The sequence below is a fragment of the Pygocentrus nattereri genome, chromosome 13, assembly GCF_015220715.1.
Source record: "Pygocentrus nattereri isolate fPygNat1 chromosome 13, fPygNat1.pri, whole genome shotgun sequence".
NCBI lineage: Eukaryota > Metazoa > Chordata > Actinopteri > Characiformes > Serrasalmidae > Pygocentrus > Pygocentrus nattereri.
In genome coordinates this window covers 38,905,116-38,932,615 of record NC_051223.1, presented here as the reverse complement: position 1 = coordinate 38,932,615, position 27,500 = coordinate 38,905,116, and the positions used below count along the sequence as shown (strand labels likewise).

General features: G+C 44.1%; 1 protein-coding gene across 5 annotated transcripts in view; it reads right to left on the bottom strand.

Moving 5' to 3' along the window:
- ttyh2 (tweety family member 2) overlaps positions 1–27,500 on the bottom strand; it is a 122,132-nt gene that overhangs the window by 52,617 nt on the left and 42,015 nt on the right. For all 5 annotated transcript variants that reach the window (XM_037543914.1, XM_037543916.1, XM_037543915.1 and 2 more), the window contains exon 3: positions 2,478–2,589. In XM_037543914.1, the coding sequence (XP_037399811.1) occupies positions 2,478–2,589 (112 nt within the window). The remainder of the gene's footprint in view (positions 1–2,477; positions 2,590–27,500) is intronic.

Here is a 27,500-nt window from a genome sequence, read left to right as displayed (position 1 = left end):
CACACACACAAATATACACACACACACACACACACACACACACACATATACAAACACACACACACACACAGTATATAGACATGACGATTATTTATTATCGCCCACCCCCAATTCTTCAGCTTCTTCTTCAGTTTTTCCTGTTCCACCTTAAATGAGGTGCTAGAATATAACTGCTGCACCATTTAAGGTGGAATGGGAAATTTGTATACATCAGCTACGACTAGAGATTTTTTTTTAATGCTCGTTATGAAAAAAAGGACCATAATACATTGAAATGACATTAAACTAAGATAAGGGGGCAGTCGTGGGCTGGAGGTCAGGGATCTGGCCCTGTGACCGGAAGGTTGCTGGTTCGATCCCCAGGGCCGACAGTCCATGACTGAGGTGTCCTTGAGCAAGACACCTAACCCCCAACTGCTCCCCGGGCGCCGTGGATAGGGCTGCCCACCGCTCCGGGCAAGTGTACTCACTGCCCACTAGTGTGTGTGTGTGTTCACTAGTGTGTATGTGGTGTTTCACTTCACGGATGGGTTAACTGCGGAGGTGGAAGTTCCCCGTTTGTGGGATCAAAAAAGTATCACTACTACTACTAAAATGACAGTTATTGACATCCTCACATTTGTGCGTTTCTTTGGTCTCTCGTTCAGCCGTCCTGCCGGTTTTTCTGTTTTTCTCATATCTCTCTGTTTGGAGTCTCTGGAAAACCTCAGTTCGGAGGGTCGTGTAGCTCCAACACTTCACCCCACCCCTCTATCTCAAAAAGAATCGGGACACTTCAATAACGCTCAATATCGATAATATCGCTCAATATCATTTTATGTGTGTATTTTAAATTTGAACTTTATACTTCAACAGTATAAATTCAGCTGTGCTCTCCTGACTAATACGACTGCTGCACTGGAAAAATATCAATATTGTACCTACACAGGAGGCGGAGCCACATACATTGGGATTTTGGTTACTGTTAATTCTCTTAATATTACTCAAACATGATTTTTGTGTTATTCACATAACGGATGGCTGGGCTTGTTATTTTAACCATGATGGTCTTTATTACAATCAAACAGGAGGACTACACTATGCTGGTGATGTTCTCGGGCCCTGTTACGGGCGACTGTGGGTCTGTGCCAATGTAGCAACCAAAAATATAACTGTCAGCAATTATTAGTATTATTATTAGTATTTTTATTAAAAGTATCATGAATGTTTTCCCCCCCAATACCAATAAAAACAGTGAGTCATCAACACTGGCTGATATTATCAGTCAATAAACATACAGTGCACCCCATAATGTTTGTAAACTTCAGGGTGACTGCACAACTAAAGCAGTTTCCAGGTGGTTGCTAGGATATTGCCAAATGGTCACCATGGTACTTTTGGTGGTTGCTAGAGTGTTGCCAGGTGGTTGCTATGGTTCCCCACATGGTTAAAAGGGTGATGCTAATGGACTTGTATCAGCATAACAAATTAGGTGCACAAAAGTTTGCACCTGATTCATTATTACGATTAAAAAATCCATCATTTAACAATTAATCCCAGTCCCATTTCACCTCTCGCCCTACCACTTAGCCCTATCCCTCTGCTTTGCATGTTCACATCTAGGGGTAGGGTGTCCTGATTCTTGTTGCAAAGTGTTGGGGCTACATGACCCTCCAAACTGAGGATTTTCAGAGACTCCCAACAGAAAGATATGAGAAAAAAAGAAAAACCGGAAAGATGGATGAACAAGGGACCAAAGAAACCCACAAATGTGAGAGTTTTCTCTGTTAAAAAATGACAATAACCATCTTTTATCTTAGTTAAAAGTCGTTTCAATGTATATTGGTCTTTTTTTTCCATAACGAGCATTAAAAAAAAAATCTCTAGTCGTAGCTGATGTCTCAAATTTCCCGTTCCGCCTTAAATGGTGCAGCAGTTATATTCTGGCACCTCAATTAAGGTGGAACAGGAAAATCTGAACAAGAAGCTGTGTATATAATATATGTTTGAAGGCATATTTTTTATTTGATTTTCCCATTTTGTAGGGAAGATTTGAACCACTAACCCTTGAAACTCAGTTCCAAGTGACAAGGTGACACTCGGAAACAAGGAGGCTGATCAAAAAGCTGAACCCAAGCACACCATTCCCAATCAGGCCAAACATTCTGGAGCTGGAACGATGACAGAATCTGGAAAACTGCAGGACGAGTCAGCGGACAAAAAAAAAAGAAAAAGGACCAAGATGAAGGAAATGTTCCGTCAGATAATAACAGTGCTGTACTGTTATGATGTCTGATGGAATCTCTGACGATCGCTAACAAAGCGCAACATTTCTACATTCCAGTTTTAGCTAATGTTTGGTAACTGGGGCTTCAGGTGTTTGTGGTTACTCAGGTGTGTTTAATTGCTTCATTAGTGCAGGTACAGTAGAACTTTCCAGAACTTTTCTCCTGGAGCAAGGCTGGGCATTCTTGGTCAGATGTTTGGTTTCCACTCACCAGGTTCTCCACTCCTGCCAGGGTGTGGTTGGCATTGTACAGGGAGTAGGTCAGCTGGTACACTCCGTCATTGGTCTCGCTGTTGCCATAGAAACCCACTCCAACCGCGACGCTGCAAACAAACGAGAACAAGGTGAAAAGGAGATCATCACCGTCACACTAAGGCCTAACCCCATCTCACCCCTCGCCCCACCACATAGCCCCCTGTTTTACACGTTCACATCTAGGGGTAGGGGGTCCCGATTCTTGTTGAGATGGAGGAGCAAATGTTGGGGCTGCATGACCCTCCAAATTGAGGTTTTTCAGAGACTCCAAACAGAGAGATATGAGGAAAAAAAGAAAAGCGGTAAGACGAATGAACAAGAGAACAAAGAAACACAAATGTGTGAGAATCTTCTCCGTTTAAAAATGACGATAACCGCTGTTTTATCTTAATGTTGTTTCAGTGGATTTTGGTGTTTTTTCTTCATAACAAGCATAAAAAATTGCTAATAGCATGCTAATGTCTCACTAGCTAGCTAGTTAACATTCCCGTTCCACCTTAAATAGTCCAGCAGTTCTGACGCCTGAAGTGCCAGAACGTAACTGCTGTACCATTTAAGATGGAACGGGAAAATTCCAACAAGAAGCTGAAGAATTTCTGACTTCAGCTTCATATCCCTGAAGAATTGGGGGGGGGGGGGGGGGGGGGGTGAATAATTGCCCCCCTCTTTGAAGGCGCATGATCTGAACTTTCTGAACTTTACCCTCCCTCTGCTGTCACCGCAGACGGGCAGGGTCGCCTACAGAGCAGCGTTAATGAAGTTTTTTATTTGAGGCTCCCATTTCGTAGGGCAAGATTTCAACCAGTACCACTTATAACTCAGTTCCAAAGGGTTTGGGTGACATTCAAAAACAAAGGGTAGGGGTAAAAAGAAGAAATGGGATTGGGCCTAACAGTGCCTCTGCTCACGGCTTAGAAAGGATAAAGACTTCCAGTTTCAGCCTCCAGCTCATGCAGTTGATCTATTATCTATTAGGCCAGGCTAAGATCACGCAGCCCTTCCTGAAGTTTTCTGGCAGCAGTCAGTGAAGGGGAAGCCCAAGACTCCTCTGGAAAAGTATGCAACCCCGCCCAGGCATAACTAATCTGTTCTGATGTGGAGTCTGAAAGCATATAGCATAATTCCCTCTGACCTTTACACTTCTTCATTACAGATCTCCCATCTCAGCGGGACGTCCCACTCAGATAATACTTTAATGAGGAAAGGCAAATATAGCCCTGCGCCATTTAGGCTACTGAGCTCAGGGTCCTTCAGAATAGCTCTGCTGTTCTTTTTACTAGAGTCAGATCAGGGTTTTGTAAGGCTGAGCCGCAGAACGCTTGCAACGGGTTTTACGGCCACAAAGATCCAGCTTTGCTTGCGTGGTGCCGTTTGCCTTGGTAATGTACGTCCATGAATTTTGGAGGCGGAGCTTCTGAAGGAGCCCCCGAAGGAAGGGCTGTGTTTGTTTTGCTGTTAAGTTCAAATATCAACAGTCTTCCTACAGAATCATATACTGTGCCTTTAACTAATATTCCAAGATACACAGAATGTAAAAAGATAGAATTTAGTGTTATGCCGCTGTTGTCGGCGGAAAACCTTGTATCTTCAAAACGGTAACATTACAGGAAAAGGAATAAACATACTTTACTTTTAATGTAAGTCAATGGAACCAGTGTATTAGGTAGCTTTGCTACATTAGTCATCTTGGATGGAGTAGCACTGCAATGGAGAAGAGCAGGTTTTGTTCCCGGTCAGAAAAGCTCTTCTGTACAGCTGTGAGTAAAGTAGGTTTCATAGTTTTGATCCTCATCTGTCTCTTTCAGCAGCAGCACATCGACAGCAGGAATCCCATCCGAGGCTGACGCATCTGAGGAGCTCACGCTTCCAGCTTTAGCTGGAGTCTCTCGATTGGCTGGTTGAGGTGTAGCTGAATGTCCCCTAAAGCCAGACAGATGCTGTGTGATTTTAGAAGTCTTGTTCTTTGGTGAGTCACACTGTACATTTGAACAGACCATCGTTTTAAGACAAAGCTACGATTTATTAACTCGCACCGTACGAAACGCTCCATCTGACTGACCTGCTACATGAAACGCAGCCTCTATAGACGCTCTCTCTATGGACCATTAGCAATGAAGCTGATTTGTTGAACATTAAACGTCAAATATTGAGCAAATATGCTGAGACACTGAGCAGCGCTGCTAACACTGAGCACTGAAGCTAAAAGCAGGTGGTGCCGTTCACTATAGGACAGTACGAGCTCAGCCTGATTTACAAAAACAATCACCTTATTATGGCTTATATTTCACTATTCTATTCACACAGAGTGAAGTCAGCACATACAGACTTTGGTAGCAAATGGCAACTTTTTCGCCTCCGTTTTGCTGGCCTACGTGCCTCCTCCCCTATCAAGGAAGCGGCTGGGATTGTGTGTTTATAAACAAACATTATAAATTCACACAGTTTATTCCTGGTGGGAATCTGCCAAGGCGGAATGTTTCAAGCGACTGACGTGTGTATGCATGACTGTCACGGAGTCAGGACAGGTATCGGTGCCGATGCATCCCTAGTTTAAGCAGATGAAACAAGCATTTCTTTGCAAATGTAAAATGCATCGTTTTCTCTACGAAGCACTGCTGCGTGTCAAAATAAAAGACCTTTTTAATAAAGTGTGTCAAAATAGAAGCAAACATGTATTTCACATTTATTTTTCAATGTACTGTAGGCTAAAAAATAAAAGAGTTCTTGGGTGATTTTCAGGTAAGTTAAGATGTTTACAGTGATCAGATAGAAGACTACAAATGAATATAAAATAACTTTCCAGTGTCTCTCATTTAAGCTTCAACCTTTTTCTTAAAACAGTTATGTTTTGCAATGAGCGCATTATTTAAGTATAAAGATTTTTAAATGAAGATAATATATCAGCACTCAGTATCTGCAGATATTGGAATTGTTATTACAACAGACCATATCGATGCCTACATACTGTAAACTGTGATAAATGGTGTTATGGGGTCAGGATGTTTTGTTCCTAGCAATTTTCTTTCACATTTTGCAAGGTCATGACGACTCCAGTCCAGAAGGGGGTTCGATCTATAAAAGCTGGATTACGACCAGGGGGAGGCGTGGGGCAATAGAGAGAGAGGGTTACACAGTGTTACTTTATGGTTCCGTGACCAGGGAGATTCACTCGAAAGAGGCCCCGAATATTCTGTTGTGTCTCCTGTTAGGATGAATCTGAACCAAAAAAAATAAATAAATAAAATCACTACATACCTTGATGTATGTGTAATGTAATGTAGGGGACAGTCATGGGCTGGAGGTTAGGGAACCAGCCCTGTGACCGGAAGGTCACTGATTCGATCCCCTCGGCTGACAGTCCATGACTGAAGCGCCGTTGAGAAAGACACCTAACCTCCAACTGCTCCCCAGACGCCCGTGGATAGGGCTGCCCACTGCTCCGGGCAAGTGTGCTCCCTGCCCCCTAGTGTGTGTGTGTTCACTAGTGTGCATGTATGTGGGTGTTTCACAGGTGGAATTCCACAGTGTGCAAAACACAGTTGGCTGATGGTTCCAATCGACTGCATTACACATGATGCTGTTCTGCCAGACACATTTCGACATGGTGCTCCATGTTCCTGAACGCATCGTCAAGCATTAGAGAGGTTAAACGTTGCGACTGCTGGCCGGCATTTACCTCCATATACTGAGGAGCACATTGCACATTGTTTTGTTCAGATTGCTCCGTACTAGAAAGAGTTATTATAGAATATTTGGGGCCTCTTTCGAGTGAATCTCTCTGTATAAGGCTCTGATGGCCGTCTTAACTGCGTAACTGTGTATGGAGCAGTTTACAAGGTGATGAGATGTCAGTGTGGCGTGTAACACCTATGTTTGAAAGGGTGTTGGAACTTTAATACATGCTCCAGCTCATATGGATGTTACCTTTGAAGTCTGTATGTTCTCTGTCAAAGTCTGTGAAGCCTGGACACTGCAGTATCTTCACTTCAGTTTAAGGAGGGAGGACGTTTTTGATTATCTCCGTTTTCTCCTGGTTATTGGTTTAGGGTCAGTTTTCTCATGTTTGTTTCAACTTCAATAAATCTATCCCTGTGAAGCTGGTTGTTGTGTGCGTGGTCAAGTGAAATGGGAAAGGCACGGATGTCCCTCTCCGTGGCCCTCTCTGTGGCCTAACCCTAGACTGGGTCAGAACAACGGTTAGGTAATCATCTTGATATAAAAGCTTTATAACGACACATGCCTACTCTGCAGATGTACGTGTTTGTGGATTTCAGCAATATTCTCAGCCTCACACAGTGAGAGTTTCCATTAGACTGAACAGACACAGTTATGCTTTTACCTTTGAGGGACTTTAAAGGACACATTTAGAACAGTCAAGTAAAAAGTTCTGTTTTCACTTCCATTCAAAATACCACGCACAGACGGACAACAGCTTTTCCTGTCTGAAGCTCAGATAGAGTTACAGAGCAAGCATGACCTGGAACAGGGGTGACTATTATTAACAAAAAACAGAAGATGTTCAGAAAGACAGAAGAACAACAGGAGACAGTCACATGTGAATTAACTTTCCTTAGATCAGGTAAAACAAATACAGTAAACTCTCACATACATCCAACTCACAAGGTACTGAGTACACATACAGCATCAAACTAGAGCTGAGACTGGCCTAGAACAGAGCAAGGCTGAGATTACTGTGGATCAGAGTGATCTACAGACGAGACCGTTCTGGAGCAGTGTGATCTACAGACGAGACCGTTCTGGAGCAGAGTGATCTACAGACGAGACCGTTCTGGAGCAGAGTGATCTACAGGCGAGACCGTTCTGGAGCAGAGTGATCTACAGGCGAGACCGTTCTGGAGCAGAGTGATCTACAGACGAGACCGTTCTGGAGCAGAGTGATCTACAGACGAGACCGTTCTGGAGCAGAGTGATCTACAGACGAGACCGTTCTGGAGCAGAGTGATCTACAGGCGAGACCGTTCTGGAGCAGAGTGATCTACAGGCGAGACCGTTCTGGAGCAGAGTGATCTACAGGCGAGACCGTTCTGGAGCAGAGTGATCTACAGGCGAGACCGTTCTGGAGCAGAGTGATCTACAGGCGAGACCGTTCTGGAGCAGAGTGATCTACAGGCGAGACCGTTCTGGAGCAGAGTGATCTACAGGCGAGACCGTTCTGGAGCAGAGTGATCTACAGGCGAGACCGTTCTGGAGCAGAGTGATCTACAGGCGAGACCGTTCTGGAGCAGAGTGATCTACAGGCGAGACCGTTCTGGAGCAGAGTGATCTACAGGCGAGACCGTTCTGGAGCAGAGTGATCTACAGGCGAGACCGTTCTGGAGCAGAGTGATCTACAGGCGAGACCGTTCTGGAGCAGAGTGATCTACAGACGAGACCGTTCTGGAGCAGAGTGATCTACAGGCGAGACCGTTCTGGAGCAGAGTGATCTACAGACGAGACCGTTCTGGAGCAGTGTGATCTACAGACGAGACCGTTCTGGAGCAGTGTGATCTACAGACGAGACCGTTCTGGAGCAGTGTGATCTACAGACGAGACCGTTCTGGAGCAGTGTGATCTACAGACGAGACCGTTCTGGAGCAGTGTGATCTACAGACGAGACCGTTCTGGAGCAGTGTGATCTACAGGCGAGACCGTTCTGGAGCAGAGTGATCTACAGGCGAGACCGTTCTGGAGCAGAGTGATCTACAGACGAGACCGTTCTGGAGCAGAGTGATCTACAGACGAGACCGTTCTGGAGCAGAGTGATCTACAGACGAGACCGTTCTGGAGCAGAGTGATCTACAGACGAGACCGTTCTGGAGCAGAGTGATCTACAGGCGAGACCGTTCTGGAGCAGAGTGATCTACAGGCGAGACCGTTCTGGAGCAGAGTGATCTACAGGCGAGACCGTTCTGGAGCAGAGTGATCTACAGGCGAGACCGTTCTGGAGCAGAGTGATCTACAGGCGAGACCGTTCTGGAGCAGAGTGATCTACAGGCGAGACCGTTCTGGAGCAGTGTGATCTACAGACGAGACCGTTCTGGAGCAGTGTGATCTACAGACGAGACCGTTCTGGAGCAGTGTGATCTACAGACGAGACCGTTCTGGAGCAGAGTGATCTACAGACGAGACCGATCTGGAGCAGTGTGATCTACAGACGAGACCGCTCTGGAGCAGTGTGATCTACAGACGAGACCGCTCTGGAGCAGTGTAATCCACAGACGAGACCGCTCTGGAGCAGTGTGATCTACAGACGAGACCGCTCTGGAGCAGTGTGATCTACAGACGAGACCGTTCTGGAGCAGAGTGATCTACAGACGAGACCGTTCTGGAGCAGTGTGATCTACAGACGAGACCGTTCTGGAGCAGTGTGATCTACAGACGAGACCGTTCTGGAGCAGTGTGATCTACAGACGAGACCGTTCTGGAGCAGAGTGATCTACAGACGAGACCGATCTGGAGCAGTGTGAACTACAGACGAGACCGATCTGGAGCAGTGTGATCTACAGACGAGACCGCTCTGGAGCAGTGTGATCTACAGACAAGACCGCTCTGGAGCAGTGTGATCTACAGACGAGACCGCTCTGGAGCAGTGTAATCCACAGACGAGACCGCTCTGGAGCAGTGTGATCTACAGACGAGACCGCTCTGGAGCAGTGTGATCTACAGACGAGACCGTTCTGGAGCAGAGTGATCTACAGACGAGACCGTTCTGGAGCAGTGTGATCTACAGACGAGACCATTCTGGAGCAGTGTGATCTACAGGCGAGACCATTCTGGAGCAGTGTGATCCACAGACGAGACCATTCTGGAGCAGAGTGATCTACAGACGAGACCATTCTGGAGCAGTTTGATCTACAGACGAGACCATTCTGGAGCAGTGTGATCCACAGACGAGACCATTCTGGAGCAGTATAGTCTACAGACGAGACCGTTCTGGAGCAGAGTGATCTACAGACGAGACAGATCTGGATCAGTGTAATCTACAGAGGAGATCATTGCGGATCAGTGTAATCTACAGAGGAGATCATTGCGGATCAGTGTAATCTACAGACGAGACCATTCTGGATCAGTGTGATCTACAGAGGAGATCATTGCGGATCAGTGTAATCTACAGAGAAGATCATTGCGGATCAGTGTAATCTACAGACGAGACCATTCTGGAGCAGTGTGATCTACAGAGGAGATCATTGCGGATCAGTGTAATCTACAGAGAAGATCATTGCGGATCAGTGTAATCTATAGACGAGACCATTCTGGAGCAGTGTGATCTACAGAGGAGATCATTGCGGATCAGTGTAATCTACAGAGGAGATCATTGCGGATCAGTGTAATCTATAGACGAGACCATTGTGCTGGAGGTTAGGGAACCAGCCTTGTGACCGAAAGGTCGCCGGTTCAATTCCCAGAGCCGACAGCACATGACTGAGGTGTCCTTGAGCAAGACACGGATTGGGCTACCCAGCGCTCTGGGTAAGGGTGCTCACTGCCCCCTAGTGTGTGTGTGTGTTCACTTGAGTGTAGAGTTTCACTTCACGGGTGGGTTAAATGCGGAGGTGAAATTTCCATGGTGTGGGACTACTAAGGGTCACTTAATCTTAATTTTGGAGAAGTGTAATCTACGGAGGAGACTGTTCTGGATCAGTGTAATCTACAGAGGAGATCATTGTGGGTCAGTGTAATCTATAGACGAGACAGACCTGGAGAAGTGTAATCTACAGAGGAGGCTGTTCTGGAGAAGTGTAATTTACAGCAGAGACCATTGCGGGTCAGTGTACTCTACAGAGGAGACCATACTGGATCCATGTAATCTACAGAGGAGATCATTGTGGGTCAGTGTAATCTACATAGGAGATCATTGTGGGTCAGTGTAATCTACAGAGGAGATCATTGTGGGTCAGTGTAATCTACAGAGGAGACTGTTCAGGAGAAGTGTAATCTACAGAGGAGACCATTCTGGGTCAGTGTAATCTACAGAGGAGATCATTGTGGGTCAGTGTAATCTACAGAGGAGACCATTCTGGGTCAGTGTAATCTACAGAGGAGACCATTCTGGGTCAGTGTAATCTACAGAGGAGATCATTGTGGGTCAGTGTAATCTACAGAGGAGATCATCGTGGGTCAGTGTAATCTACATAGGAGATTGTTCTGGATCAGTGTACCATACAGAGGAGATCATTGTGGGTCAGTGTAATCTACAGAGGAGACTGTTTTTTGAGCAGTGTAATCTACAAACAAGACTGATCTGGAGCAGTGTGATCTATAGATGAGACCATTCTGGAGCAGTGTGATCTATAGATGAGACCATTCTGGAGCAGTGTCGTCTACAGATGAGACTGATCTGGAGCAGTGTAGTCTATAGACGAGACTGATCTGGAGCAGTGTAGTCTATAGACGAGACTGATCTGGAGCAGTGTAGTCTATAGACGAGACTGATCTGGAGCAGTGTAGTCTATAGACGAGACTGATCTGGAGCAGTGTAGTCTAGAGCTCAGACTGTTCTGAAACAACAGTGTAATTTGCAGCCAATACAGATATGGAGCAGTACAATATACAGTCAAGGCTGTTCTAGAGCAGTATAATCTACAGTAAAGGCTGTTCCACTCAGACCAGCACAACACACACTAACACAACACCACCACCATGTCAGTGTTACTACAGCGCTGAGAATGATCCACCACCCAAATAGTACCTGCTCTGTGAGGGTCCATGGGGGTCCTGACCACTGAAGAACAGGGTAACAGAGTATCAGAGAAACAGATGGACTACAGTCTGTAGCTGTAGAACTACAGAGTGCAGCTATACAGTAAGTGGAGCTGATAAAGTGGACAGTGAGCACAGAAACGAGGAGGTGGTCAGAACGTTCTGCCTGCCTGGTGTAAATGTGTGGGGAGAATTACAGGCTGTGTTCAGCAAAAGAATCAAGAGATTCTACATGTTTTAGAAAAGAATGAACAAATTCAGATACAGGGAAGCTGTTAAGTTGGTTCACTGACAAAAAGTGGGACTTCCAGGTCTTAAGTCTTCAGTATCTTTATAGGTGAACAGAAAATAAAACACAAAGTGACAGAACCTTGACCCTGGTCGAGTCAGGAGACACGCTGGGCCACCTGTCCAGTTGTACAGGCACTTTATTACAGAAAAGACTGATAACTGAAGCTATTGGCAACTCATCCCTGAAACCCAGGCTGTGTATCTCCCCCTTTCATCTGGAATATTTTACCCCAAGTTACACCCCCACCCCCTCCACTTCCAACCCACATAGGGGGCGCACAGATGGTTGCTCATTTATGTATGAGTAACAGTCGTAATTTAAGTCATGGCCTATGCGCACTGTAGCCATTAATTAATTTCAACACAGAAGCAATTAGTCAGGAATGAACACACCGAAGCATCAATGGTCAGAATAAAGCCAGGCAAACGAAACACTGGCTCCATCTGTGGAGACATCAGGTGGATTGTACAAGGTCAACAAACACAGCACAGCTGTTATAATAAGCACTGAAAACTCACTAAATCTGGTGATAAAAAAATAAATTAATTAATTAGAAAAAAACACCAACACCACATGACTTTGTTTTTGCTTTCTATCACACACCTGGTAATTATCAGACCCTTGATCTGAATCAAGTTCACTGGGGGGGTGAAGGCTGTAAACAACACTAGACACTCGACTTTGTTCATATTTTTAAGGTAAAGCATGTGTTTCAAGCATTTGCGTTCCAGTTGTAGTTACCAAGGCAGCCAGTAGGTGTCAGCACCACCAGAAATGCTCAAAGCAACCTCCCCTTAAAAAAGGAAAACGGGGCGTGTCCAGTATCACACACCCCCAACAATTCCTCTTCCTCTCTGGCCTTTCCCTCACCCAAAGGTACACTCAATAAAAAGATGGTTCTTCTAGGGTTCTTTAGGACAATCAACGGTTCTATATAGAAACTTTGTTCTATTGTTACAAGTCTGACATTGTAACAATACCACAAACCTTTCGCAATCTGAAGAACCATTTCCCCATGCAGAGAACCATGAAAGTATGCAAATCATTCTTTGAGTGTTCATGGTTCTATATAGAACCACTATCTTTACTGAAGAACCATCTTTTTTTAGTTGTATTATTCAGCTGAGTTCATTCACAGCACTTAAATTCAGCCACAGTCTTCGTTCTAGTGCACTCTTAAAACTGATGGTTCTTCAAGGGACCTTTAGTGAAAAAAATGGTTCTTTAAAGAACCATGAACATGCAAAGAACTCTTTGCATGACTGAAGGGTTCTTTGCTTAATGAAAGGGTTTTTCAGACCGATGGAAAACGTGCATGAATGTGCTATAGACGGTTCCGTATAGGATCTTTCTGAAAATGGTGTTATATAGAACCCAAAAGAGTTCTGTTACAAGCTTGACATCATAAGAACAGAAGAACCCTTTTGGGTGCTCTCTCTATATCTATATCTCTATCTATATTATATATTCAAAAGCATTCTATATAAATCCATCTACAGCATATTCTCCATCAATCTGAAGAACCAGTTCATGACGCAAAGACCCCTTTAATCATGCAAAGGGTTCCCCGAGTGTTCATGGATCTACATAGAACAATGTTCGTTACTAAAGAACCCCTGAAGAAACAACTGATGTTTATTCAAACCTGAAATCAAATCACTGATGTTACTTTCTTTAGTTAGAAATTAGATCCATCCATCCATCCATGTATCCACCTACCCACCCATCATGTTCTACTTTAAAATTCACAATACAAATATTTTCACCGTAAAAGCTGCTGTGATACAGTTCTGAGTGTACGCCGGCTCCACACCTCTACTTGAGTAAAAGTACTAAAGTATTTCCCTTCAAATGTACTTAAGTATAAAGTAAAAGTACTAAAAGAGGAATTCTGGCTCTGATGTCCTGTTATCATTTTTATAACCAGACTGGCTTCATGAACTCATTTCAGGTGAAAGTCCTCCAGCGTCTCTCTTGGTAAACCAGTCTTTTAATAGAACGTCATTAATTAGTGACGCTGACGTCTATTAAAATGATCAGAAGCACAAAACACTGAAGGTAAACAGTTTCCATCAGGGAGAACCGAGTGGCTCTGAAATCACTTTTTACACACAAGCAAAGTTTCAGTTTCAGATTTATTTACAACTTAGTTCCAAGTTTAAGTTGAATAAAAACTGGCTTTAAACTCAGGATCACAGATGAGCTCCTTTACTATGTTGATCTGTAGGCGTCTGTTCATAAACATAAACCAGCCCAAACTCATTTACTATAAAATGAAATGGTGTTTGTAGAAATTCAGAAAAAAGCCGCGTCAGTCTCGACTGCATATGTGGACATATTTCTATATTGAGCTCTATTTACACAAAGTTAGGTTAGTTCATCATTTATGTTGAACAGACTCTCCCAAAGTTTTACGCTGCTGCGCTGACGTTGAACCGCGTGCTGCACTGGGTCGGTATGACCAACAGATTTATTCACCAAAAATCCTGCTCTGATACAGTTCTGAGGGTTCGCTGGCTGGTCATGCAGTTTTAGTGACGTTTAGTCAGAAACAGGCAAATGCGGAGTGCTTTAAACACGAGTCTCAGAGGGTCACGCAGAAAATTTTCCAGAGCACTTTTATCCGTGTTATGCATCGCTGCATCTCAGCTATCTTAGTAAAGCACGAGCCGACAGCCTTCATAGTCATAAAGAATGTGCAAATGATTGCAATTTATATTCCACAAATTAAGGTGCTTAAAGACTTTGTTAAAGTAATTGTTAAAGTTTTGCTGCCTTGCCTGAAGTGAACCGCAGCACTGAGGAAACACAGCATCAAATAAAAAAAGCAATATTTCTTCACATCACGCAGGGACACAGCTGGGAACGAGGAAGATTAATTCACTGAGGAATTTCTCACATCAGCACGTTGACAAACACTTACGCACAACAATCTGTCACTACCAAAGCAAGTCCTTGTGAGAACGTGGAACAAAACTCTCCATCTATCTGTGATTAACAGCCTCTTCCCAGACAGCTGCCGTTTCTGATGTAAAAATGGTCAAACTAAACTTAAGTGTGATAAACTAAGTAGTGAATGCCGTGAGAGCGCCCCCTGCTGTTTATCAGAGCGTCGCCGATCCCCAGTTTCAGTCTCCATTTCCCAAACGCTTTAGCCGGGCACGCTGACGTTATTCGTCCTAATAAAATAAACAGACACACGTTCAGCTCCATCTCCTCGTTTTTCACCACCATCACTGTAATATTTCATCATCAACATTAACACAGGAGGGTAATCAGTGGGCGGTGGAGTTCGAGTCGGCAGCGTCTGAGATGTTTAAAACGCAGAGTTAGAAGAGAAAAACGTCTCCCAGTGAAAGCCGCGTTTTACAGTAGGAATAAATGGAGCTCATTATGCTGGTAGTGAACTACGCTGCCTGACTCAGCCGCCTCAGAACCAGAGAAACGGGCCTTAAACAGAAGTCAGGACCCTGCTGGGGTTCATCCTAAAGTTAGGACAGGATTTAGGAGGTTTAGTCTAGTTAGGATGTTTGTGTTGATGCTGTTTTCTAATCTGGAGTTAATGATGAGATGAAGTCAGGAGCTGTTATTCTGGAATAGCTACTGCCTGAAATTCAGTCTGGACTGAAGTCGTCATGGAGACCAAACACATCAGATTTCTGAGTTAAGATGTTTCTGTAATACGGCCTGATATTAATCAGCAGCGGTGCTGGTTGAGTGGAGCTCAGCCCAGTTCACTGTAGGAATGTTCTGGAGGATCCTCCTCAAGATTTTTGGAACTTTTTATTTAATGTGAGGATTTACCCATCAACAAATCTCGCAGGAATAAATGAAGGAATCATCACATAACACAAAGAGCTCATCCACGGCAACATTAACGGAACATCAACAACAAACCTCACCTAATGCTCTGCAACCATAGCAACATTGATACCATGTGAGGCATATTAAAGTGTAACCACGGCAACAACTACTGGACACCAACGCCATTCAATGCTTACCATTCTGCAACTATGCCAACATCACCTAACCTACCACCATGTCATAACACTTTCCAAGCTGTAACCATGGCAACAATCACTGGACATGATCATTCAACACCTTGGCCATTGTGTAACTATGGCAACATCAACACCACACAACTCCTAATGTTCTGCAATCATAGTAATCATAGTAACAGACACCACCCGACACCTAACATTCTGAAACCATAGCAACACCACCACACAACACATACCGAGGTACAGCCACGGCAACATCACACAACCACTGCCCAACACCTAACATTCTGAAACCATAGCAACACCACCACACAACACATACCGAGGTACAGCCACGGCAACATCACACAACCACTGCCCAACACCTAACATTCTGAAACCATAGCAACACCACCACACAACACATACCGAGGTACAGCCATGGCAACAACACCTAACATTCTGCAACCATAACAACACCACCACACAACACATACCGAGGTACAGCCACAGCAACATCACACAACCACTACCCAACACCTAACATTCTGCAACCATAGCAACACCACCACACAACACATACCGAGGTACAGCCATGGCAACAACACCTAACATTCTGCAACCATAACAACACCACCACACAACACATACCGAGGTACAGCCACAGCAACATCACACAACCACTTCCCAACACCTAGCATTCTGAAACCATAGCAACACCACCACACAACACATACCGAGGTACAGCCACAGCAACATCACACAACCACTTCCCAACACCTAGCATTCTGAAACCATAGCAACACCACCACACAACACATACCGAGGTACAGCCACAGCAACATCACACAACCACTTCCCAACACCTAACATTCTGAAACCATAGCAACACCACCACACAACACATACCGAGGTACAGCCACAGCAACATCACACAACCACTTCCCAACACCTAACATTCTGAAACCATAGCAACACCACCACACAACACACACCGAGGTACAGCCACGGCAACAACACCTAACATTCTGCAACCATAGCAACACCACCACACAACACATACCGAGGTACAGCCACAGCAACATCACACAACCACTTCCCAACACCTAGCATTCTGAAACCATAGCAACACCACCACACAACACATACCGAGGTACAGCCACGGCAACATCACACAAACAGTAACCAACACCTAACATTCTGCAAACATGGCAACATGAACAGGACGACTTCACACAATATCTAACACCAAAATATCAACACCACCCCACCTAAATCAGGGCTCAACCATGGCAACATCCTCAGCTCATCATCATCACATAACACCTAAAGAGCTCAACCATGGCAACATTAACGGGACATCAACACCACAAAAAACAGCGTCTGTCAGCACATCACTGCAGCTACCCAGAAACCACCCCAAGGCCAAATTAGACGGAGGAGAGAATGCCATATGGGACACAGCCCACAGCGTGCCTGCCCACTCAAACTGCTGGACAGTCTGCGCTGTATTGTCTAGCACTGGGAAACAGTCCAAACAGAACAAATGGGCTTCAGCATTCCTGTGTCAGTGCTGCGGTGCTCTCCTCACACGCCACAGACTGATTTATACGGCCATTTACTCCACAAAGGAGATTAAAGTAACAGAAAGCTGCTTAAATTCACTGTAATTCATCAGACGCCTCAACATCTTTAGCCCGTGTTTATTCCCTCTTCTGCCTCATTCATGCTATGAAATGCATTAAGCAGCGTTGCAGGGAAGTCTCAAGTCAACGGTTTTCCGAGTCATTGGTATTCAAGAGCGAGTCACCAGAGAGCAGGGCTGAGTCATGATGGACAAATCCAAATATGGAGATTCATCCATTGTCTAAAGTAAACAGATGTAAACCAAACTAACCATTTTCTCTGCACTATTGTTTTACCATACATGGCGATTTTTTAGGGCTGCCAACTGTTCCGCTTTGGCCATGAGACACACGCAAAACAACCAAACCTCGAAGGGGACCAGATTTATGAACTGAAAGCGGGTGATGCTTCCAGTCTGGCAGTCAATATATAATCAAAACACCTAATATTTTCACGTATAAAATAAAAAAGGAGGCAGTTAACGTTACTCTGAGCAGCACACGTGGCAATAAATTACAATAGTGCTATAAAAGATATATATAAAGTGGCTTTTAGTAAAAAGGGCCTCAAAAGTCACTAAGTCTAGCAGCTCAGGCAGGGATGGGGTAGCAACACGTTTACTACGTAAGATTGTGTTCGTCATTGTATATGTTTGGAATTAAAAGACACCCAAGGCTACAGAAAAAAGCCCCATGGCTGTAGCCCAACATCCAGAACCTAAACACACAGCTGGGCAGCTCCAGAGACTCAATTGACTAGACAAGCGAGTGGTAGAAGTGGTCAGTAGAGAGCAGCAGCAGCAGCGCCCTCTCCCGGCCAAAACAAGCACAACGAGAGACATCTGCCTGCCCGCTCTGCTGCGGGTCCTTCGTAGGACCTTCCGGTGTTCTTAATTCACAATTAAAAACGGGGACATTTCCAGGGACAGCTCCAGCTGGGGACAGACCACCAAGAATGGGGACTGTCCCTGGAAAACTGGGACATCTGGTCACCCTAGATCTCGCAACACCTTGATCTACTCTAGCTGTGCAAGACTGGTTTTGGGTGGGCACAACTAATTTGCAGGTGGGCCGACCCTCGCCCTCGAGGACACCTTCGTGCTCGTTCCCCCTCGCATTTCCTCGCACACCTTTCTCATATTAGCCACTACACTGACGTGGATTATAAATGGTATATTAACGAGGTGTTTGCTAAGCGCAATTCAAACGACCCTCCCCAAATTAATCTCCAGAATGGTGACCATAATCACCGCTGACGCAGGACTCAATGACCTCAAACTTCACCTACCAGAGAGTTTCAGAGCTAAAAACTGCAACTGGACATCTGAGATCATCTCAGTTTCTCAGGAGGGAGGAACCGACACAATCTCATTCCCGTCAGAGTGATATTTACGGTTAATCTGAGATTTTGACTGGTTGATATTAAAATTTCAAATATTGGTCAGGACCCCCACAGAGCATGAATGGGTGGTGGGTTATTCTCAGCACACAGCAGTGCTGCTGGAGTTTTTAAACACCTCAGTGTCGCTGCTGGACTGAAAATAAATAGACCACCAACCAAAAATATAGCCAGCAGCGTCCTGTGGGCAGCGTCCTGTGGGCAGCGTCCTGTGGGCAACGTCCTGTGGGCAACGTCCTGTGGGCAACGTCCTGTGGGCAACGTCCTGTGGGCAACGTCCTGTGGGCAACGTCCTGTGGGCAACGTCCTGTGACCACTGATGAAGGACTAGAGGATGACCAACACAAACTGTGCAGCAGCAGATGAGCTGTCGTCTCTGACTTTACACCTACAAGGTGGACTGACAAGGTAGGAGTGTCTAATAGAGTGGACAGTGCTTAAAAACTCCTGATCCACTCGCACCAGTACAACATACACTAACACACCACCACCACGTCAGTGTTACTGCAGTGCTGAGAATGACCCACCACCCAAATAGTACCTGCTCTGTGAGGGTCCATGGGGGTCCTGACCACTGAAGAACAGGGTAACAGAGTATCAGAGAAACAGATGGACTACAGTCTGTAACTGTGGAACTACAGAGTGCAGCTATACGGTCAGTGGAGCTGATAAAGTGGACAGTGAGCACAGAAACGAGGAGGTGGACTTTATGGTATGGCTGATCAGTGAATACACACGCAGGGTCATTTCATTTGTGATTTTGGTTTATTCGTTTACTCGATTGTTTACATTTTTTAAATTCACCACCGTGTACAGATTCTCTTCAAACACATCAACTGCGAGCCGAACTAGCTCAAACATGCCCCCACTGCTCTCGTTAGGGGGTTTTGTGCTGACAGCAGGGCTAAATTTAACTGTTCTGAAAGTCTGCATAGGTGCCTAAATTAAGATGCATGAAGTCATTTGAAGAAAACCTGCGGTTCCAAATGTGCGCCCATTGGTGTGCTAGCAAATCAGCGGTTATCAGCAGTGGTGTGGTAATTACGCTCCCGAATTAAAGCCACTCTACTGCAGAACGTAAAATAACCCACAACGCAAACATCTCTCCAATGTCTCCAGTAAAACCGCTGCCTTATTATTATACACTCATCCACATCTAAAGACTTGCCTGAAGACATATTAAAACTTCAGAACTGAAGACACATCTAAAGAGCTACATTCACATTACAAGCCTCGTTGCTCAAATCCAAATCTGTCTGACGGGACGGTTCAGACTCCTCAGTGTTTGTCAGTTTCTCGTTGTAGATTAAACGTATCAGGAAACCAGCTGGACTGATTATAAACACTAATCAGTCCATTCGTCTCCAAATTATCGATGTCCGTCTTAAATCTCTCTCTTTGCCGTTTCGTAGCTACTAGCTGTGCGAGACTGTTGTCTGTGTTGCTATGGTGACCAGCCGTCTGCGCTGATCTTCAGGATTAAAGGGTGAATCAGCAGTTCTACATTAACTCCAGCGTTTAAGACCATTTACTGTTAAACTGTGTTGAAGGATCAGCAGAGCTTTATTTTACTGTAGAGGAGGATTATTTTATTACTACCTGCTGATCTGATTCAGCTGTGGAGCCACAACAGGGCAGTACCCCAAATCTTACAACCAACTAAACAACAACAACAACAAAACAACATCAACATAGACTATATCCACTTGCTCAGTCCTTTGGCTTCAACCAGTGAGTCCAGTTTTACTGTACAGCAAAGTAAGGAACAGGTTTGTAACTGATGGGTCAGATCTTTGAGGAACATGGATATCTTAAGCTAGGTTCACATCACTAGCCTCATTGCTCAAATCCGATTTTTTGCCCAAATCCGATCTTTGACGTAAGGTTCACACTTGTTTAGGTCAGCGATTCAAATCTGTCATTAATGTGATGAACCGGCCTGAAATGACCCTCATGAGCTCGTCCTGCTCAGTAACATGACGTGACAATCACTGCATCATCAGCACAAACTAACGAGCAGAACGAGCTTCGCTGAGAAGATCATTAACTCTGATCAGCTCTCAGCTTCGTTATTAGAGCCAGACGAAGGAGAAGGTGGTGAGATGAGCTGCTTTTCCACCGTTTACAGGCTTTAACGTCTGTCCAGCGCTGTTGCCATGGTAACGCCGAATGATGGCACAGTGGAAAAACAGCACATGAATTCCAATCTGAGGTCACATTAAGGTCACACGGCCACGAATCTGATATGCATCCGCTCTAGGACCATATATGAAAGGTCAGATTTAAAAAGATCAGATGTGTCCACACGGCCCTGAAAACACCAGATCTGAGTCACATCAGGGACGAAAATCTGATTCATGCCACTTTAAGCTGGTACTGTGAACGCAGCCCAAGTCTTGTACACTATTAATATCCCAGGATGTCTCAAGATGTCGCACGTATTTCAGATTTTAAAATGTTCCCTTAAAACATGCACAGTTCTAAGGACTCATGTCAAGAATTTTACTAAAACCACAAGTTTATTCAAATCCACAGTGTGTACAGACTGGCACTACATACTATTTTAGTATACTATTAAAAAACAACAGGAATAATATAAGAATGTGTGACGTGCCTCGTACTTCGCCACTGGCAAAGGGAAAAATAATTAGACATAATGATGATGATGAAAGTCATTATCATCATCATCATCATGTTGCCGACAAGTGAAAAATTCTGAGAATCATTCAGAAGCAATTCAAGCGAATGACAAAGCAGGACTGAAACTATTCAGTATCTACTATGAATTACTAATGACAGACGGACGGACACATAAGACAGACAGACAGAGACAGACAGATAGACAGATAGACAGATAGATAGATAGACTTAGACAGACAGACAGACGGACGGACGGACGGACGGACAGACAGATAGAAAGACAAACAGATTATTCAGCATCTACTACAAATTATACTGTGTCAACTACTAATTCCTCCATATCTACTATCAATTCTTCAGATCAGAATCTGCCTGAATTATTCAGTATTTTCTATGAATGATTCAGTATCTACTATAAATTATTCAGGCATACAGTTTAAGCCATAAATGTCTAATAATTGTACAAAAATGTGGGAAACGCACTCCTGTATGAAACGCATTCCTACTAGCACTTCTATGAGATTGTAGCTGTATGTGAAACATTACGAGACTCAAATGATCAAAAACGCCATTGAGCAGAATGAGAAAAGTCCCGTTTCTGTGCAGATAGTATGGAGGAAGCCTGATGCCGACGTGGCGTCTCAGTTCATTAGGAAGGACTCCGGACCCATGAGGGGTCCCAAACAGGAAGCGGAGCATCGCTCTTCATTTGCTGAGCAGATGGCCGTGCCTTTGCCTCATTTTTTTTCTGCTTCTGGAGGCGGTTCAGGCACTCAACACCATCAGGCCTCGAAGCAGAGGGGAAACGAGCCCAAGCAGAGGGTGCGCAAAGACGGAGAGACGCCCCTGAGGAGACACCACACGCTGACATTTAAACAGAGCCCATGCACGAACACACTAACGCTAGACCAGGCAATCTGCTGAGGCGTCCTCTCGGTCCCTCTCACACGCCTTGACGAATCTCTTAAACTTCATGTCAACAGAAGAAAAGTACCATTCTCACAGCATGAAAGCGTCTGAGGCTGGTTTTCTCCAAACAGTAATTACGCCACACTAAGGCGCTAGAAAAAGAGACATTAATCCATACACAGCCTCAATAAACGCTCCTAAACACTGCAATAGGGGATATTAGTCCATAAACAACCTCAATGGACACTCCTCTACACTAGAATAGGAGATATTAGTCCATAAATGATCTCAAACACTCCTACACACTAGAACACTGCGGACTTCGCCCACAACACCTCAACCTGTCACCTCCAGAAACTCCCTGATGACTCTGCCATCGTTGGCTACATCTCAGATGACGATGAAAGGGAATACAGAGAGGTTACAAGGAATTTTCTGGACTGGTGCCAGCAGAACTGCCTCCAGATCAACATGGCTAAAAGCAAAGAGCTGGTGGTGGATTTCCACAGGACTAAGCTCTCCTCACCCACTTCAGAGAACATCCAGAGAAGGGACATTGAGATTGTCAAGACCCACAAGTACTTGGGTGTTCATCTAAACAACAAACTGGACTGGTCTGACAACACACGCCCTGTACAAGAAAGGCCAGAGCAGACTCCACCTGCTGAGGAGGTTCCGGTCCTCTGCAATACAGGATGGACCTTCTCCACTCTTTTTAGGACTCTGTGGTGGCATCAACCATCTTCTATGGCATTGTCTGCTGGGGAGGTGGCATTACAGCAGCAGACAGGAACAAACTGGACAAGCTTATCAGGAAGGCTAGCTCTGTCCTGGACTGTGCGCTGGACCCAGTGGGGGAGGTGGCGGAGGGGAGGATGTTGGCCAAGCTTGCATCCATAATGGACAACCCCTCTCACCCACTACAGGAGGCAGCTGCAGCACTGGGCAGCTCCTTCAGTGACCGGCTCCTCCACCTGCGATGCGGAAAAGAGAGATGCCGCAGCTCCTTTCTCCCCACGGCCGGTCGGCTCTACAACCAGAACCTCCCCAAGCAGAGACTCAGACACTCTCCGTCATAAACACACTATGGGCTCACACCTCACTCCATCATGGTGCACTCCTTCACGAACACTCCACATAGACCTGGATCTTATCCTACCTCTCATTAATGTGCAGTATCTGCTGCTGATAGATGGTACAAGTGCAATACATACACAAGTTCTGTGTGATATCTATAATTATTACTGTGCAATAGCTACAGTTTCTGTGTGATATCCAGTCTTTATGCGCAGTATCCATACAGCTGCATGTGTAAACTGTAAATCTGTAGTTTCTTAATTCTATTTTTTATATTTTTCTGCCAATAGACGCCTTGTTTATTTATTTATTTCTATAGTTTATCTTATATTTAGTATTTTGTATGATGCACATCTCTGTCTACTTACTGCTCTTTATCTGCTCGCTGTGTTTTCTGCTGTAACAATGCAAATTTCCCCCAGTGGGAGAATAAAAGTCCATCTTATCTTATCTTAGAATAGGATATATTGGCCCATAAATGATCTCCATAAACACACCTATACACTAGAACCGAAGATTTTTCCTCATAACAGCCTCTGTTTTCCAGCTATTCCAGCTTATTGTTCTCCATTCAGTACCTGTCTGTGTTCTGCGACACTGCTCAGCTCCTCATACTGTCTCAGTCATTTCCTGCTGACAAAGCAAAACGCCACACAGACATGCTGAAAGCAGAGCTACTGTAGTCAGACAGGCCTTTTTAATAACCATGTTAAATATCACAAATTCGATTAACCCAATAAAAGCCCCCAGAGAAAAACACCATTTCTAGGCATCTTCGAGGAACTGGGACTGGATCTGAGGCCAGTTCAGTGGGAGACCATCGCCTGACGCCCTCATCAATCATTCATAAAAGATAACGTGGATTATGGTGCGACGAAGAGCTCTTGCGTCTATTTATGAGAGAATACTATGAATTATTCAGTATAACACAAATTATTCAGTAATTAATAGCAATTATTTAGTATATACGAGTTTTTAGTATTCAGAATTAATTTAATCATATCTACTATGAATATTCATCATATACTACAAATTATTCAATAGCTACAAATCATTTTTGACCATATTCTACACATTACTGTAAATGATTAAGTGTCCACTATAAATTATTCAGCATCTGCTATGACTTACTCAGTATGCACCTTTTTTTCCTTTATTATCCAGGATGAATTATTTGGCATTTACTATGAATATTCAGCGTTTAGTATAAATGACTAACTACTGTGAATTATTCAATATCTACTATAAATCTTCCATTGATTACTGTAAATTATTCAGTTTCTTATAAATAATTCAGTATCAGTATAAATTGTTCAGTATCTACTATGAATATTCACCATCTACTACACGTTAACATTAACAGCAACTCATTATCTCATGTCTACTACAAATTACTGTAAATCATTCAGTATCCACTATGAACTATTCGGCATCTACTATGAATTATTCAGAATGCACTATGATTATTTTTATAATTCACTATGAATTATTCAGTGTTGACTATAAATATTCAGTATTTAGTATAAATTGCTCATTATCTACTGTGAACTTTTTATATCCTCTATAAATGATTCAATATATACTATAAAACTTCCATTCATTAGTGTAAACTATTCAGTTTCTCCCATAAATGGTCATCTACCATGGATTATCCCTTAACTACTGCTGTTCGATATCTTCTATAAATGAACCATTAATTACTGTAAATTATTCACAATTCACTATAAAACTAATCTGCTCTGCAGTTATGTATTGAGATACTGGTCCATAAACAACCTCAATAAACACTCCATACACTAGAATAGCAGATATTAGTCCATAAACATTCTCAGTAAACACTCCTATACACTAGAATAGGAGATATTAGTCCATAAACAACCTCAATAAACACTCCTATACAGTAGAATAGGAGATATTAGTCCATAAACAACCTCAATAAACACTCCATACACTAGAATAGGAGATATTAGTCCATAAACAACCTCAATAAACACTCCTATACACTAGAATAGGAGATATTAGTCCATAAACATTCTCAGTAAACACTCCTATACACTAGAATAGGAGATATTAGTCCATAAATGACCCCAATGAACACTCCTATACAGTAGAATAGGAGATATTAGTCCATAAACAACCTCAATAAACACTCCATACACTAGAATAGGAGATATTAGTCCATAAACAACCTCAATAAACACTCCTATACACTAGAATAGGAGATATTAGTCCATAAACAACCCCAATAAACACTCCTATACAGTAGAATAGGAGATATTAGTCCATAAATGACCTAAAAAACACTCCTATGCATTGGAATAGGAGATATTAAAGCTGTGAGTGAGGAACGGAAGTGTGGACCACTGACCACTGAGTTAAAGGGGTCAGCACTCTAATCGCTCTGCTCCAACACATCACTCAGTGTTACATCACCACCATCACCACCATCTCCACACATCTCCATCACCCAGACCTCCATCGCAGACATTCTGCTGAGGAAGCAGTCAGGCCTGAAGGGTCTAAATGAAACTCAGGCGACTGCTGCGAGCGTTTGACAGTCCCGTGACAGTCAGCTGGGCGCTTATTGAGTTAGGCTGCTGCTCCTGAAGATGGAGAGCATTGCTGGCGTAAGTGCTGTGGTGTGACCTGTGAAACTGGCCTGTTCACACTCTGACCACAAATGCCACTTTAGTGAGCTTAGACAAAAAGCTTTAGATAATCGATTATCACCTACAGAATTCTCACGGTGAAATGACATGATACAGGTTTGGTTACGAAGTACCACATCTAAGTGTTACAGACCCTACAGCTCACATCCTGTCACATCAAGTGGTCTTTGTCATTCCTCAATATACAGCATGGATAAAAGTATTGGGACACACCACTTAATCATTGAATTCAGGTGGCTCATTTAGTTTTACTGCCACAGGTGTATAAAATCAAGCAGCTAGCCGTGCAGTCTTTACACACATTAGTGAAAGAATGGGTCGTTCTAAAGAGCTCACTGAATTCCAGTGCGGTGCTCTAATAGGATGCAGCAAGTCAGTTTGTGAAATTTCGTCCCTTCTTGATATTCCATGAACAGTGGAAGTGTTTAGGAAACACGGCAACTCAGCCACGAAGTGTCAGACCATGTAAAGTTACAGAGCAGGTTGATGAGTGCTGAGGAGCATAGAGCACAAAAGTCTCAAAGATCAATAACTGCAGAGTTCAAACCTCCTCTGGCATCAACATCAGCACAGAAACTGCACCGGGAGCTTCATGGAATGACTTCCATGGCCGAGTAGCTGCGTGCAAGCCTTACATCACCAAGCTCGATATCAAGCGTCGGCTGGAGGGGTGTAAAGTGCCGCCACTGGACTCTGGATCAAGTGGAAACATTCTGTGGAGTGACCAATTACGTTTCTCTGTCTGTCAGTCTGATGGACGAGTCTGGGATTAACAAATGCCAGGAGAATGGTAGCTGTTACAGAATAACAGCTCCATGATCTCATCATTAACTCCAGATCAGAAAACAGCATCACACAAACATCCTAACTAGACTAAACCTCCTAAAACCTGTCCTAACTTTAGGATGAACCCCAGCAGGGTCCTGACTTCTGTTTAAGGCCCGTTTCTCTGGTTCTGAGGCGGCTGAGTCAGGCAGCGTAGTTCACTACCAGCATGATGAGCTCCGTTTATTTCTACTGTAAAATGCGGCTTTCACTGGGAGATGTTTTTCTCTTCTAACTCTGCGTTTTAAACATCTCAGACGCTGCCGACTCGAACTCCACCGCCCTCTGACCACCTTCCTGTGTTAATGTTGATGATGAAATTTTAGTGGTGGTGGTGGTGAATAATGAAGAGGCCGAGCTGAACGTGTGTCTTGTTTATTAGGAGGAATAACAGTAGCTAAAAAGTTTGGGAAATGGAGACCGAAACCGGGGAGCGGCGTCACTCTGATAAACAGCAGGGGGCGCTCTCACAGCATCCACTACTTAAGAGTTTAGCACACTTTAGATTTATTTGATCTTTTTTACATCGTTAAGTGCAGCTGTGACTCACATTTGCAACATTACCGTTTACATTTAAGCTGTGTGTGTATGGTCGGTTGCTTGGCAACAGGCATGACAGTGGATTGTCGACTTTAACCGAGATTTCCTTACTGGAGATAAGATGCTGTAAGATCAGATAAAATCGGATTTGCTTCTGTAATTTGAATTTGTGAAAAATTTTATCTTGACCAGTCAGATCTTCTCTTAGGACTAAAAGAGAGGATGTTTCTGTTACGCCTGCTGCCCTGCTTCCAGCTGATGGAGCATGTTCCTTGTGAGCTTTGACAGGAGCTCATTGTGTTTGAGGTAAATAGCTCTGGTCT